Raw genomic sequence first — 16,155 nt, 5'->3', positions numbered from 1 at the left:
AGCCCAAGCATTGACCTTCGCTCGATTCCTGTCACGTCGTTCGCAACTTATCACGGTCGATGGCACCAACCGATGATACCAGCGATGCAGCAAATGGGCCTGCAATTTAACACACTCCAACTGAACAAGTGACGGCCCGGGGAGGGACCGCTGATCAGGATTACAAAGGCAAGGCCCCAACTGAACAGTGGGGTCCACCCCCGCGGGTTTGCCACCTGAACAGGATTACGGAGGACGTTAAATGCAGGTCCCTGCCCAAGTAACGAAGTACCAATCGGACAGGATTGCGGATCTACGACTCAGGTATCACCAGCGCGATGTCATCTCCCGCGATTCGTGGCAAACGACGGGCAGTTGTCGAGTAGTCACCAAGACTGAGGTGTCCTTGGGGCGACTTACGAATCCAAAGAGTTGTCCAGTGCACGTTGACCCACACGCACCCGGAATACACGCGGGCGAGTACGTCACGCTGCAGTTTGAAAGAACTGAGCGATCGTGAACCGATAAATCGCGGGAACATTTTTTCCAGTATGGTAAACGAGAGTACCAAGGAAGACGAGATTTATATTTTTCGTTCCAAGATGGATAAGTATCTTTGTACAGAATGAGCTCACAATACACATAACATAGGTATCTATCTTACGATTAACTAAGGCTAAAACGCACGCATCCCACGGTGTCCCACGGTGCCCCCGCGGGGGGGTAATTAGTCCAGTCTAGATCACCAAAATTATTTTGGATGATCAAGACTAGACTATATTCAAGTAGTTTTTAGCTTGATATCGTTTTTCACATTATAATACTAATATTCAAAACAGTACTTAGTGTATTATTATTTGGAAAACGATACCAATTACCGGGACCCACCACGAGGAGGTAGCTCGGGTCCCATTTACATATAGAGTTTTTAAGCATTGGAAGCGGAGATGTAAAATTATTGTAAAACAAAAAAGTAGCCTGTATTGAAATTTACAATAAATTGAAATGTCATATTAGCTATAGTCTGTCGATCCGCATAATCATATTTGAATATTGAACTTATCATCGGAGAAACGAAACCATGCAAGGTACCAATTGTAGCGCGTATGGATGAGTGATGAGATGTTGTTGCCTTCGATTACTGATTTTATACGAAATAGTGAAATTAGAAATTAAATACTGTATATAAACTTAAAAAATAATGTTATATGGGAATAAAATAGCACTTCAGAGACTTGAAAGATGTCGCTAATAATAAATAAAACAAAATAAATCATTAATTTACTCACTACGAATTGATGGTATTGATTTAAATGAATGGTAGAATTGCTTCCGATTAATGGTACAGCTGTTATAAATTAAGAGCGTAATTACTTTGAATTAATGGGGGGATATGGTTATAAATTATTGGTATAATTGTTAAGAATTAATGGAGCAATTGTTTTAGATTAATGGATCAGATGTTATAAATTAATAGCTTAAATGTTAGAAATTAATGATTAAAATGTACAAAGTAATAGTACAAATGCTATTAATTAATGGCATAGATGTTGTAAATTAATAGCTTAAATGTTAGAAATTAATGACTTAAATGTTATAAGTAATAGTTTAAATGTTGTAAATTAATGGTTAGAATGTTATAAATTAATAGCTTAAATGTCAGGAATTAATAGATTAAATGTAAGGAATTAGTGTTCTAAATTAATAATTTAAAAAGTTATAAATTAATAATTTAAATGTTACAAATTAATAGTTTAAACGTTGTAAATTAATGACTTAAATGTTATAATGTAATAGTTTAAATGTTATAAATTAATAATTTAAATGTTGTAAAGTAATAGCCTCAATGTTATAAATTGATAATTTACTTCGCAAAGGTTTTTCTTCGATTTTTCTTCGATCTTCACGGTACGGGAGTTCACACACATAATAGTATGATTATTTTCAATTAGTGAAAGCCTATTGTCATAGATTAATAATATAATTGTTAAAAATTAATGGAGTAATTATTTTAGATTAATAATAAATTGTTATAAATGAATAGCGTAACTGTTATAAATTTTTAGTTTATTTGTTATAAATTAATGGCTTAAATGTTATAAAGTAATAGTTGAAATATTGTAAATTATTAGTTTAATTTTTACAAAGTAATAATTAAATTATTAATAAGTATGTAAAAGTTCTATTTTGATCTACATGAGAATCGAAGGTCCTTATATACCTCGTACAAGTCGTAGAGAAGGAAAGCATGATATTCAGACGTAAATCTACCCGCGCGATCTTTTGCAAAAGAAGTGGTAGAATGAACATTAAACCTGCTTGTTATTTTTAATAATGAAAAAGATGTTTATATTATATGACATCTATTAAACATTGCTTACATATAAAATAATACGTATACGTAAAAATTGGTATTTACTGCTTTTTCCTTAGATCCCCCTGCTATTCAATGATCCGTGAGTCGAGTACGCGACCGCCTTAAGGAGAAAAAGAAAGAGATAGAGACAACCAGGTTCGAGCTGTTTTTACACGATGGCGTCACACAACAAATCCTGATCACTTACACAGCAGGTTAATCGTAGTTAAAATAACTTATAACCAAGTGACAAATGGAAACCCGCCTAAGGCGCGTGGACGCCACCGTGAACCGCCAGACAAAACCAATTAAGCAGCCGGAGAAAGTAATTGAGTGAAAAGTGTAAAGAATCAGCAAAAATTTAGTGTTTATTATACATATTTGCAGTCATTACTCAAAAGGCCCTCCTCCGTCCTTCTGACTCCTAAAATCGTGTGCAAAATATGTACAAGCGACTAACAACCGATATTCAATTTTTTCCCGCGAAGAACTAAAGATATTTTACCGACACACGACTTAGTGCACATTTTTGCTAGTCGCCAAGTCCTAATTTCTCGATTGAAGTACCCTATTGCGGACAAATTCACACACATCTTCCGACCACTAGGAACCTTACCGCCTCCACGGAAGTTTCTAGACTTGTATATACAACCGTGGTCCCGATTCCCATTATTCCTATCTTATCAACCTTATATTTGTGTTATACATAATTAAATTACTAGTGGAGGGAATCGGTGGAAATAAACATATGATAATGTTTGTAGCACCATCACTGTGGTAGCATCCGTCATTTCTAACGTGTGATATTTCTTGTTAAGTGTTGTTTGTACTAAATATTTAGTTATAATAATATTATAAGTAATGTACCGATTTGTGCATTCATGTGTGGTTGTACGTGTATGTTTCTTGTTTAATCAAGCATTCATTGGTCTATTATAATTATTAGTAAATCCTCTAAGCATCTACGTTTTAAATGAGGTTATGCCATCCAAATAAGCTGTCTTCAGAATGGATATCCTAGCAACACAAGTTTACGAAGATTATGATTCCACACCAACACAAAAAATTTCTTATTCTTCTCAACAAAGTAAAATAGTGGTAAAGATGAATCAAATACTTACGATTCCAATATTAATAACCTATTAATACTCATATTCCATAACATTTTATTCTAACAATATTTATATTTTAACGTTTTTCTAGACTAACGTTGTTTATTTCACTTCTCTTTTATTTTTCATATTAGCTCTGCATTATTTTATGTTTTAGATTGGAGTGTTATGTATTGATTCTAAAACATTTCAAATCAAAGAAGGAATTACACAAATTGGAAGACATCCAGATTGCAATGTAGTATTAAATAATCCGGTGAGTAACCTTTAAGTAATCCTCTACATGTATATATATGTAAATCTCTTTATTTTTAAATGAACATGCTCATATGGTTATAAAGTATATTTAAATTAAATAGAAAAATTGATCACTTTTAATATTCTACCGCAATAAAATTGTCAATAAAACATTAAATATAGGAAAGGAATATAATTATGATTTAAAATCCATGTGTCATATTTTTTTATATCATATAGACTATATTTAAACATTTATACTTTTATCTTTCATATATTTTCATGTTGTTTTGTTATGTATATGATATATTAAATAATTTAGAAATAAGAACATCATTATTAATCTTGAATTTGTGCAATTTAATATTTTAATATTTATGTAATTTAACAGAAATTTATAGAATATACAATATTCTTATAATTCTTCTCTTAATATATCAGATGCAGTATATAATTTATTTTCGTTAAAGTTAACAGAATTCCAAAAATCTCTGATCAAAATTTATGATTCTACCCATCTGAATTTTGTCTCATCCGGCAATATACAAATAATGGAATAACTTTTCATTTAGATTTAATCTTGGCTATTGAACACCACCAACATTTGATACCCCGATCAGTTTAAAAGATATACATATATAAAATATAACATAAATTGCTATAAGTAAGATTCTTTTAAATTATTTTAATGTGCGTAATTAAAGATATTTACTCGTTTGTTGCAAATGATACCCAGAAATCGGTCAACACTCTTTGCATTTTAATATCATCTATTATTGTTGTGGGATGAAGATATTGAGTATCTACAACAAAGAATACATTGCATGCATGAGTCACACCTGTATAAGATATCTAATAAGTACACTTGTCTTCTTTTTCTTTCCTAAGTTCTAGTCTAGATAATATAATCTAAATAAGATCTAAATAATATACCATAATCGTTAGTAGTTCTACTCATGGCATCACTGACACTGTATATGCCTCTGTAGATATAATAGTAATATCAAACAGGTTGTTGATTAACTTTATCCTGCATTTGGCAGCTTTTTCACTATCAACAACAAAAAATCTATCATTAGCTACTTGAATCAAGGATTGTATTGTTGTGTCATCAATTTTCTTTCATCCAAAGTAATGATTTCTTATGAATTTGGCAACTTCAACATGCTTTTCTCTAGGAAGAGTATAATTACAATCCAAGAAATAAGGTGCAAGGAGATCCCAATTTTCATTCAACACTTTTAAAGCTTCTGGATAGCGATAAATTTTGTAAAATTCGTGATTATAAGTCACAATTGAAATCACACGAATGTTCCTCAATTTTCATTATTACATATTTCTTACCCGCAACTGGATATAATCTTTCTTCACTGATAACTCCAGTCACTCCTGGAACATCTTGAACATCACTTCTACTGACAATTTCAGCAGAAGTACAATCAATAAATGGTTCATCGCCAAATTATTAATAGTAAAATGAAATGATAATAAAAAATACCTATCATGAAATCATCAAGGGCTTGAACTGCAGCTTTAGATAGACGGTATCTAAGACAACGCACCATCTCCCTGATGATGGAACACTCATAAGAGCATCTAATTGCTTGGCTTTATCTAAAAAATTCTCTGTTTGAGTCCAGCAGTCGAAAGCCATAACACTGATCGAGGTACCATCTGTATTCCAAGAAATCAAAAGAAATGATAAAAATTCTTTATAGTGAAATATAATAGAAGTAAATGATTAAAGATGTATTAAGAAATATTAGAATGTTCTTGAAAAGATATGATATTTTTCATAAGCAACTTGGAAAAGACCAACACTCATAGGAGATAAATAATGATAATGAACGTTAGCATTATCAGCATTCAAACCGACTAAAGTCACCCTCCTTGGATCACCACCAAACCATTCGGTATTTTCTGAAACCCATCGTAGTGCCATACTTTGATCCTTCAGTTCCATATTACCAAGAATTATGCCATCTTCAGTGCTGAGGAAACCTTAAGAAATTACAGCTACTGTCGCTGTTAAAAATATACAACTACCTAACATTCCTAAACGATAATTGACTGTAACAAATACAACGTCACGATCCATGAGGTATTTAGCACCATAAACATTCGCTACCGAATTGAAAACCACCGCCATGGATCCAGAAAGTATCTGACAACGATTCAGATGTTCTTCTATCTACCGGCGCGTAAATATTCAAATAAGGCAATCTTCGGTACCCTCGGCTCTATCATTCGGATCTTGAGGCAATTAGGAATATTGCATGTAAGAGAATCCAAATTTTGTCGCCGGAAGCTCATCCATTCATGATAGTAGCCTTTGGCGAGGCTAAAGAAAACGAAAATTAATTCCTACTATTTAATAAATATAACTTCAAATTATTATAATTATAATTTATAATATTTCTTATGTAACATATTTTTATGTTTTATCGATGAGTATTCCTAATGTTACGTAATTTTTCCTATTTAGAGTCTGAATTCTGGATGAGAAACTGGTTCACATTCTTTACCTTGAATCGAAATTTACCGATTGGCGGCAAGGTATAAGAAATTCCTTCATAGGCTTCGTACTATCTTCCATCGGCGAACACTTTATATCTCTTAATCGCACTCAAAGGAATTTTTAGCTTAGGCGCACCCTCTAAGTTCCATGTCAGAGTCACAAGAGCGGGAAGGAGTAGAAAGAACGATAGTCTCGTCATCTTCGATGGAATGATGCTAACTCGATCACTCGTTTATTTATTACGCATCTTCTCTGCTTTCGCTTGCTTGGACGTAGTTGCTCGTACGTAGGAAAATTCGATCTAAATAAATTACTATTAATCTATAGTAGTTCAGATAATAATTCGTGGTAACCGCAAGGCTTAAAAAGATAATTGTAAAACCATAATCGTATGGATTATAATAATTCGTTTGATCGCTGCTATCTACACATCTTATTACACTCCTCGTCAAAAAGATAACCCAGATGTGTTATCTTTAATTTCTCAATGACGCGTGCAAAGTTTTTCGTCTGTAACGTATAATATCAAAACATTATAAGCTCAGGATATACGGTTCGTTGAAAATAATAAAAAATCTTATGAGGTTTAGTGTGTAACAAAAAAAAAATTGTTTCATTTTAAGAACGAAATGATAACACATGTACAATAAGAAAATAATAATCAACATAAATTGTAACTAATAATAATTACTTATCAAACATATATACTTAATAATGGGTACATCCCCTTTATTTACTTTTATTATATGATTTGGTATCGATTTATATAGTTTCTGGATATAATTTTGACCTAACGTATCCCATTCGCGTAAACAAGTTCTGCACAACAATTTTGAATAATATTAAGGTCCGGGAAGCGTGCAGACCACGGCAAAGTAGATATATTATTTTCATTAAAATCTTACTGTAATCTTTACTCGTTGATAGATCATGAACTACTGAGAAATTTCTAAACATATTAACAGAGTGTGTTATCATTTCGTTCTTAGTATGGAACAGTTTTTCTTTGTTGTATACAAACATCTATGACATTGTGACTTAATTGTAGCAAGCCGCATAACCTGAGCTCATAATGATTTGATAGTATACGTTACAGACGAAAAACTTTACATGCGTCATTGAGAAATTAAAGATAACACACCTGGGTTATCTCCTTGACGAGGAGTGTATAAATACCCGACTTTGTTTCTAACCGGAAAATAGATATAGTTGTTCAATGAGTTCTCCCTGATTAAAATGTATAGGAAATTATTTGATTACAGATGATTTTAATTTACATAGATTTGATAAAGTATATTTTTGAAGGTTAAAGATCAGGTACTATTAGAAATATTACAAATTCATAATAATAAAAATATCGAAATATGAAATTTTATTTAAATAAGGCTACCTATTAATACAAATACATATTTATTTACATTTGTCTTATCATTGTTTCAAACTTAATCAAACAAAGAAATTACTCAAAAATTCGATACAAACATATATTATTGATGCCTTAAAACAATCTTTTTCTCGTATAAAGTTTCTAGAATATCCTTACTTAAGGTTATGTAATAAAGCGGAGTGAATCTGTCCTGTTCGTATTTTCTACATCCAAACTAATCATATTTTTTTAGATAATATAGTTTCTGCATAAATTATATTATCCGGTATTCACGGAGTGTACATTAAAATATGACATTCCTACATAATATGATACCTGATAACGATGACATAATTAGAAAAATAGATGTAAATATTTAACAATTTTATAATTATGTATGTTTCTTATTTTCTAATTCTCTAATTCTAATTATCTTACGCAATGGATTTTTCTAGCTAAACCAGGTCAATTAATTTTATTGTAATGAAAGTTTTCTAATTAAGTCATCAATCTTTCTCTTAATAATATGCATAACATTTCGAACTAACAAACAATATACTAAAAATGAAGATTATCGTCAATATTAAAGTATTAAATAACGACTATAAACAAGGAAATTAATTTAATTTGCAGAGGGTGTCAAAGAAACATGCGGAAATCGAAGCTAATTGTGAAGGAACTGAATCGTGGATTTGTGACCTGAATTCATCTAATAAAACAAAATTAAATAACGTAATGTAAATTTTATCTGCATGTTACATTTAATTGATTTCTAACAACAGATGCATTAGATTAGATCTTAATTTAGATTAGATTAGATTAAGATGGTAGTTGTTATTAGCAATTATTTAGCAGGTACTTAGTTCCTTATTCAATTTAATTCAGATTGCACGAACGTTATTCATTCTTGTTTAACATCTGAAATTACTGAAACTAACAAATCAACATGTTTAATTACATATTCAATTGAATAAAGTGAATATTCAATATTTCTGTTCAAAGATACTGAATATTTTCTTTATCTGCTTTGTGCGTATTGTTTACTGATATTATTATTAAACCGACATAACAAAATTTCAGCATAATTTAATGTTCCTTCTCTTTCTTTCTTTTTTCTCTATAGACAATTCTCAGGCCAAATCGATGCTACGAGTTGAAAAATGAAGACGTGCTGGAATTTGGCACGGTCCGGGCAATTTTCAAAATCTGTCGTTCAATGGAAGATTCTTTAGTACCAGAAACCCCAGTGGCAAATCTTCAGAAGACACAGCAAACGATCATTCCAGGAACACCTGACTCGTCATTTGTAATTATCATTGATTTCGTGATTATATGAATCATTATATAAGTATATTATAAACTATATTATCAAATGCAAATATATTATAGAGAGTGAATACAAATGAGAAAAAATGTCATATAAACATATAAATAATTAAAACTTTATAGCAATGTTTTTTTTTAATTAAAACGAATATTTAACGATTTAACGATCTGTTCTTGATTCGAAAATTTGAAAAATATCACTTGGATTCATTTGCTTCTAAATGCCTCAATTTCAATGGATACATTTCTAATGTGTATAATAAACTTATTACTTAATATACTTAATATACTTATTTCCTCGCAACTGAATTTATGGTAACATGATGTCTGATAAACTTAGGAACCAAAGAGCATTCATTGTTAAAATCTATTCTCATTTGGCCATTATATCAAATGAAAAAGTTTACTATTATTTTGTATTTTTGTTATAACTTCTTAATGAAGCATATGTACATGAGTCCATCTTTTTATTTTCGCTCATCAGATATGCTAGCGTTGCTTTGTGGAAAAAACTGCAAGATTTACTGTATATTATCTCAAATATAAATATACATATATTAACAAATATGTATTCTTTATGTAGGATAATTCATCCACGGTGGGAAATGTCTCCGTAATTCCTGCCACTCAAGGTAAAGAGAAAAAGTCTGTATTTCGATACCCGACGTTGCCTCCGAAGACCGCCAGTAACAGCACTCAGAAAAATAGCATTCAGAATACCTCTGTCGACGCCCAAGATAACTCGCAAAACTTCGACGTAGAAGAAAAACAAAACGTAGGTGGATCAAGAATTAGTATATACGATATGGAAACGCAAAATTCCTCATTTAATTTTCATAATGAAACGGATGTTGACATTGACGATATTGACACTCAAAAAATTTGCATTTCGCGCAGCATCAAAAACCTTACAAAATCTGTACAGGAACAAAAGGTTGACATACACGATATACAAACGCAAGCAGAAGCACTAGAAAAAGTTACTGATATTCATGATATAGAAACGCAGCACGATATAAATATTCAGGATATGAAAATATCCAAGAAGATTAATACTCATAATTTAGAAACTCAAGATAATCGAACTCGAGATAGTGAGAAACTTGAAGCAACAGGAATTGAAAAGGAAGGAAATTTAACGAATGATGTGAGAAGTAATGTTAATGATACAGTGGTACAAATAGATAAGGGTAATGAAAGCACATCCAATCCTAATAACACTGATAAAGATGAGAATCAAAATAAAAAATTGCCAGGTATTGAGAAAAGTTTGCAAAATCGTCTAGAGGAAATTGAAACAAGCGAAGATGAAACTTCGGAACTTGAGATGAGTCGAAATTTGCTTGGTCCAAAAGAATTAGAAGATTTCATTGAGGATGACGATCTATCTGATGAAGTAAAATCAAAGTCACCGACTTTGATAAAAACTTCATGTGTAAACAACAATAGCGATGTAAACAATAAAAGCACTGATAACGAGAACATATTTAAAGCTGTGACACAGGTCAATAAAAGTGATGAAGATGCCTTTAAAAGCCTAAGTGAACGTAAATACACGTTTCAGGCGTCCTTAGTAGCTGATGACTCTGATCATACCAACAATGAAGTTGTGATTCAGAGGTATTCGCGTAAAGATAGCCAAGAAAATAAAAAGTTTTCAAATAATCGAGTTTCTGATAGCGAAGATTCAATTACGGATGAAGAAGGTCGTTTCACAGAAATAGCTGTGAAAATGAAACAAGCTGTAGAATTTTCGCAGCTTAATAGGAGTAAAGAAATAAAGGACAGTGCTAATTCAAGTAAAGACTCTGATGATCTATTTGATATGCTTACTCAACCAGTAAATCGGAAGGATGAAGATTCATCGCCCAAATCTAATGAAAAACCAAAAGATAATAAATATGAAAGTGGAGTAGATTCTATAAACCCAACGCAAGTAATTAACAAGAAAGAAGTGAAAAATAATATGGAAATAAATGATGAAATACAAACAAAGGAACTCGATGATATAACACCAACTCAAGTTCTTTCGACAAATAAATCTTCCTTAAGAGAGGTTAGTAGTACTATTTCAACAGGAAACAATAAAAAATCTGATAAAGAAGATATTACTGAAATAGAAGACAATACACCTAACCAGATAGTTAACACTAAAAAGAAACCATTGGATGTAAGCAATAACGAACCTCCTTCTTCTTTAGATCCTTCTATATTAAATGTTACAGATAGATGTAGTATTGAAAACATCGATTATGAAATGGCATGTACTCAACCAATTAATGATATCGAAAAACAAAAGTCTGTATCATCAATTTCTGATAAGAGAAAAAACGAGTCAAACTTTGAAGCATTGGCTAGAGCGAACTTAGATGATAGCGTAGAAAGAAATTTGAAAGCAATGTTTGCAGATGTAAAGGAAGAACGTATAGAAGAACAATTAGAAATATCAACACAAGTTCTTGAACATGTGCTAGAATCGTCAGATTGTGAAAATATATCTCCCATGCAAAATCATAAGTCTAACATGGACAGTAACTCATCAACAGATAAGAAAGCAATGAAATTATCAATATCGAACTCTATACCTACAAGTTCATCAACACCTAAATCCATACCTAAAAACCCACTAACTTCAAAATCTGTATCTACAGATTCATCAACACTTAAGTCTGCAATTAAAGATCCATCAACATCAATATCATTAAAAGAAAAGAAATCAAAAAAATCAAATATAGCTAAAATGATTCAAGAAGAAACTGATATATCTAAAAACGGTAAGAGTAAATTGAATAAATATTCAAAGAATATAGATGAACAAGCATCGAGTATATCAATCGATTGTGAGCAATTTCAACAAACCTCTAAAGCACTACAAAGCGACGATGAAGATATATTAGCTGGGTTACCTGAAGTTAACATTTCAGGTACTTCATCGAATCCAGGAAGTCCAATATCATCAACATCTTCTGAATATAGAATAAATATTAATCGTAACTGGGAAAAACAAACATCTGTAAAAATTGCGCCAAGAAAGAAAGAAGCTTTACGAAAATCGTCGCGAAGAACGTCTAGTTGTAGGAACGTGGAAAACGCTGTGTCTTATCATACAATTAGCGAGCCAAATTCTAGTACTATTTCGGAAACTTCTTCAAATTCATATACAAACAATTTCAATATTAATAAGATACCTGTTTGCAAACATGATGAAAAAAGGACAAGCAGAAAATCCAAAAGATTGATAAAAAAGACGAAGAATTTATGGAAATCTAAAGAAAGCGATTCCTTCGCAGAATTAAAATCGGTAACCTCTATTCACTCGCAAGAAAAAGCGAAACAAAGTCCTCCTATTTCGAATAACAGAAGAACTCGTAATTCTAGCAAAGAGAATACTGATCGTTCGTCTGTTTTTCAGGTGGAAAAGGAAGTACCGGTTGAAATTGCACCCGCTGAACTTACGAAAAAAAATGTATCAAGCGCGTCACGCTTTAGAAAAAGATCACTCAGCATAACGGATGCGATTGATAATAACATTTCGAAAAAGCGCAAAAATGATGTTAATGAAGATAAGCCTGTTAGTAATAGAAGTAGAAAGAAGAATACAATAGATGATGAAGGCAATTCCGCAAATGTTGATAAAAAAAATTCATCAAGCAGTATAAATGGTTTGAACAATAGAAGAATGTCAAATGAAGCAAGTTTAGATAAACAAGCAATAGTAAAAGTCCAAAGAATTTCTCTGTCTACTCCAACAGGGTCGATATCAAGTACTCCAACTGAACTGGTGGATGAAAGCGATAACAATTGTAAAATCAGACAAAATCGGCGTACAAATGTCATTTGTGACATTCAGACATCTGACAGTCGGATTGTTTCAAGTATTTCGAGTAACGAAAATTACAGAACTACCAAAAATGTAGAAACACGAAAAAATCCGAATCGAAAGACGACAAAAAAAACTGAGCTTGTAGCGGATGACATTAGTTCTCAAATTGGTGAAGAATCCCAAGAGATAGAAATGATCATGAACAGTGCGCTCAAAAAACAAAATACCGGTTCAAATTCAGAAAGAAAGGAAGATACGGATAGAAATATAAGTACCAAAACGAAAAATACTAGGAAACGTGGAAATGCAGATATTAATACGGATGTAGATAACACGGAAATCAGTAGTACCTCTTCCATTTTATCCGAATCTGATAACGCATATTTTGAAGTGCCTACGTTAAGGAGCAAACGAGCGAAGGTTTCCAAAAATATTTCAAGTATAATTAGTACTACGGTAAATGAATCTACTAAAGAAACAAAAAGAAATAGCAAACTATCGATTAGATCAACTCGAAGTCAGCAATCAATTGTGGATTCTTCCCTAGAAGAAAGCGCAGAAATGATCGCAAATCAAACTACTTCGAATAACAGTGCGAATAAAAGGAATAATTTCAGAAATAAACAGCAAAAACAGACAACAGGAAAGACTAAAAACAAGCGACAGAAAGAAGATTTCGTAGAAGAGACGCCTACTTCAGAAACTAATTCCAGTATTGAAACTACATCGGTACTTTCAACTCCCAATAGAACACGTAGAAGCATGTCTTCTTCATTTACAACACAATCACCATTCAAAATAAAACATAAAATCTTATTTACGGGTATTTCAAGTAACGACTATAATAAATTGTTGACAAAGTTGGGTATGTATCCGATCTGTTTGCAGAAGAATTATAACTAAAACTAACCATAGTCACAATTAATGTCCCATTTCTTTATAGGTGCATCTCAAGTTGAGGATCCAACAAAGTGCAGTGTACTGGTTACAGACAAAGTTCGAAGAACTGTTAAATTTTTATGTGCTTTAGCGCTACCTGTACCAATAGTTTCCGTCGATTGGTTGATTAACAGTGAAAAAGCTGGTCATTTCATAGAATTAGAAAATTACATATTGAAAGACCTTGCTGCTGAAGCTAAATTCCGCTTCAAATTAGGAAAGAGCTTAGAAAAAGCGAAAGAACATAAACTTTTAAAGGGATACACACTTGTCTTAACACCGAATACCGCGCCGCCACCACTAGAATTAAAAAGTATGTTTTAAAATTAATAATTTATAGACGTGTATTGTATTTAACATATATATCTTGGTTCTTTATACTTTAAAAAATGTATTTTTCTACAGATATAATTATTTCATGTGGCGGTAAAGCCTTGCTTCGACCACCACCGAGGTTGTGGCCTCAACAATCAGTGATTATCTCTCCCAAAGAGGACTTAACAGATGCAAAGAAATTTCTTGCAAAAGCACCTAAAACTGTTACCGTTCAGTCGACAGAATTTATATTAACTGGCATTTTAAGACAAGAATTAGAATTTAATGAGTTTAAGTTAATATAATTCATTCCTCAATGAAACCAGAATGCTTGTGTTGAAAAGTTGTGCGAAAGTTATTGATATATTTGTCAAATATTTTTACAAAAATGCATTTGTACAAAATAAAAAATATATTGTGTGATTCGTACATGCTTAATTGTATAATACATATATAGATATATAGGTACATATTAATAATTGATATACATATAAAAAAGGGGATTTTCTTTACATCTCTCTTTCAAATCGTTAATATAAAACATAATATATATTTGACACCTATTTGCAATGTTTGTGTTAATGTTTAGTGTGGGTATAGGTCATAGATTTGAATTAATACTACTTAAATGTTTTTTTTAATAAATATAAATTTTATTGTTCACCAAAATTGTACAGTCACCTTTTTTATCTAAAATACTTCAACTTCCTAGTGAACTCAAAATTGCTCTTTCGAATATAACAAAAATTTAACTTACAATATCTTGGAAAACAAATGCAAGTGCAAATTTCTTCAATATTCATATTGAATAAAATGTTTTCGTATAGTAAAGTAAATTCCTAATTTCTAAATTGAGCAATTGTGTTTCAATACCAATGAAATGAAACATTTATAACTAGATGCACTGTACCTAAAAAATTTGTATAGTGTGTGAATCCAATACAAATATTATTTAACTTCTTAATCTATCAAGAGAAATCCAGGTTCAGGTTGTTCTGGATCGAGTAGTCTAGAAGATAGTTATACATATATACCCTATAAGTTACAACATAACATGAATAAGAATAATGATTATGAAATATATATTTGTAGTAAGTACTAATTATCTTAGCCTAAGTGAGCATTTATGTTCAGTGACTAAATGCATTACTAAGAATAAAAGAAATGAAAAAGTCGTTTATTGTATTCAAGGATGTTCAAAAAACTTCAATCTGTTGGAATTGACAAATACTTTCTCCAAAAATTGGACAGCAACCCTGAGTCTCTGAAACAAATAATAATTAAATTATTAAAAATACGAATGATTACTAAAAAATTATTTTAATACTAAAGAAATATTTACAAATAAAAACTATTCTTCAAGGCATTAATATTTTTAAAAATACGTACTTCATATTCTTATACGTATTCATATACGTATTTATTATCACATAAAACAAAAAGCATGTGTTTAAATAAGAAATGAGTCATCTCTGAGATATTGCGCAGCGATACAAAATCACAATACAACAATATTTACAAACTATTATAACATGCAACGAAACGCGAAAGAATTTTAACTTTCACCGAGTTTTAATTGGACCAAAAAATATGCGCTTTTGCGACTTAAAATTGCACGTAGGTAAAGAAACAAGAGTATATATAAACACAAAAACTGGGCCAAGGTTGCGGACCATTCCGGCAGCACTCGAATCAATAACATAATCAAACAAATATATGATGTTAGAAATTATGTCATAATAAAGTGAAAAATTTTTACTTACTCTTTATGCTTTGGTCTTTCCAACATTCCGTTTGTTGTGTTCAGAATTCATCAATTTGGTGAGGATCTTTCTGGAATGGCCGCACGGATCGAAATGATTTGTGTGTGCAAGAGCCTCGCGTTTGCTTCGCTGTTTTCCACTGTGACCAGTAAAAATATGCTTGTCGTAATCGTAGTTGAAGTGTTCGTATTCGTCAACGTAGTAGTCAGACATAGTTCTTGGTTTCCAAATGCTTTAGAAAAATAACAATAGCGTAAACGCAGTTAAAAAATCTCTTTCTGTGCCTCTTGCAGGTTTACTTTGAATTATTTGGACGCAGTTTACTACACTTAGTTATATAGACTACACAAGAATTACTGCGCAGGCGCAGTACTCAGTAATGTCTCTAGTATATTCAATGCCTGGTACAACAATCGTTTTA

At 31.5% G+C, this 16,155-nt stretch overlaps 2 protein-coding genes and 1 pseudogene across 7 annotated transcripts; 1 reads left to right on the top strand and 2 right to left on the bottom strand.

The window, feature by feature from the left end:
• The first annotated feature begins 2,531 nt into the window (after positions 1 to 2,531).
• Positions 2,532 to 14,723, top strand: LOC122565901 (mediator of DNA damage checkpoint protein 1). 6 transcript variants are annotated; one of them, XM_043722401.1, is made up of 8 exons: positions 2,532 to 2,677; positions 3,282 to 3,433; positions 3,605 to 3,703; positions 8,202 to 8,300; positions 8,692 to 8,874; positions 9,478 to 13,582; positions 13,661 to 13,969; positions 14,062 to 14,723. In XM_043722401.1, exons 2-8 carry the CDS (start codon positions 3,344 to 3,346, stop codon positions 14,274 to 14,276), a joined length of 5,100 nt encoding a protein of 1,699 aa, XP_043578336.1. In that variant the 5' UTR covers positions 2,532 to 2,677; positions 3,282 to 3,343; the 3' UTR covers positions 14,277 to 14,723. The 6 variants fall into 6 exon arrangements, with proteins under 6 accessions (XP_043578336.1, XP_043578335.1, XP_043578337.1 ...); XM_043722400.1 differs by lacking the exon at positions 2,532 to 2,677 and adding an exon at positions 3,020 to 3,147; XM_043722402.1 differs by lacking the exon at positions 2,532 to 2,677 and having other exon boundaries at positions 3,292 to 3,433; positions 9,478 to 12,195; positions 12,307 to 13,582.
• Positions 3,213 to 6,401, bottom strand: LOC122565906 (annotated as a pseudogene).
• LOC122565907 (nuclear protein 1) lies at positions 14,603 to 16,044 on the bottom strand. Its single transcript, XM_043722423.1, has 2 exons — positions 15,735 to 16,044; positions 14,603 to 15,235 (listed from the first exon to the last, which is right to left on the bottom strand). The coding sequence occupies exon 1, from the start codon at positions 15,945 to 15,947 to the stop codon at positions 15,738 to 15,740; it is 210 nt and encodes a 69-aa protein (XP_043578358.1). The 5' UTR covers positions 15,948 to 16,044; the 3' UTR covers positions 14,603 to 15,235; positions 15,735 to 15,737.
• Positions 16,045 to 16,155: the final 111 nt, after the last annotated feature.

The sequence above is a fragment of the Bombus pyrosoma genome, linkage group LG3, assembly GCF_014825855.1.
Source record: "Bombus pyrosoma isolate SC7728 linkage group LG3, ASM1482585v1, whole genome shotgun sequence".
Lineage (NCBI taxonomy): Eukaryota > Metazoa > Arthropoda > Insecta > Hymenoptera > Apidae > Bombus > Bombus pyrosoma.
This window is presented reverse-complemented; position numbering and strand designations above follow the sequence as displayed.

Bases quoted from the DNA above. Each gene is read 5' to 3' on its own strand.
- LOC122565901 (XM_043722401.1), top strand. From the start codon at position 3,344: ATGGATATCCTAGCAACACAAGTTTACGAAGATTATGATTCCACACCA. The intron at 3,434-3,604 runs GTAAAGATGAAT...TTTATGTTTTAG, and splicing joins CTCAACAAAGTAAAATAGTG to ATTGGAGTGTTATGTATTGA. The intron at 8,301-8,691 runs GTAATGTAAATT...TTTTCTCTATAG, and splicing joins ATAAAACAAAATTAAATAAC to ACAATTCTCAGGCCAAATCG.
- LOC122565907 (XM_043722423.1), bottom strand. From the start codon at position 15,947: ATGTCTGACTACTACGTTGACGAATACGAACACTTCAACTACGATTAC.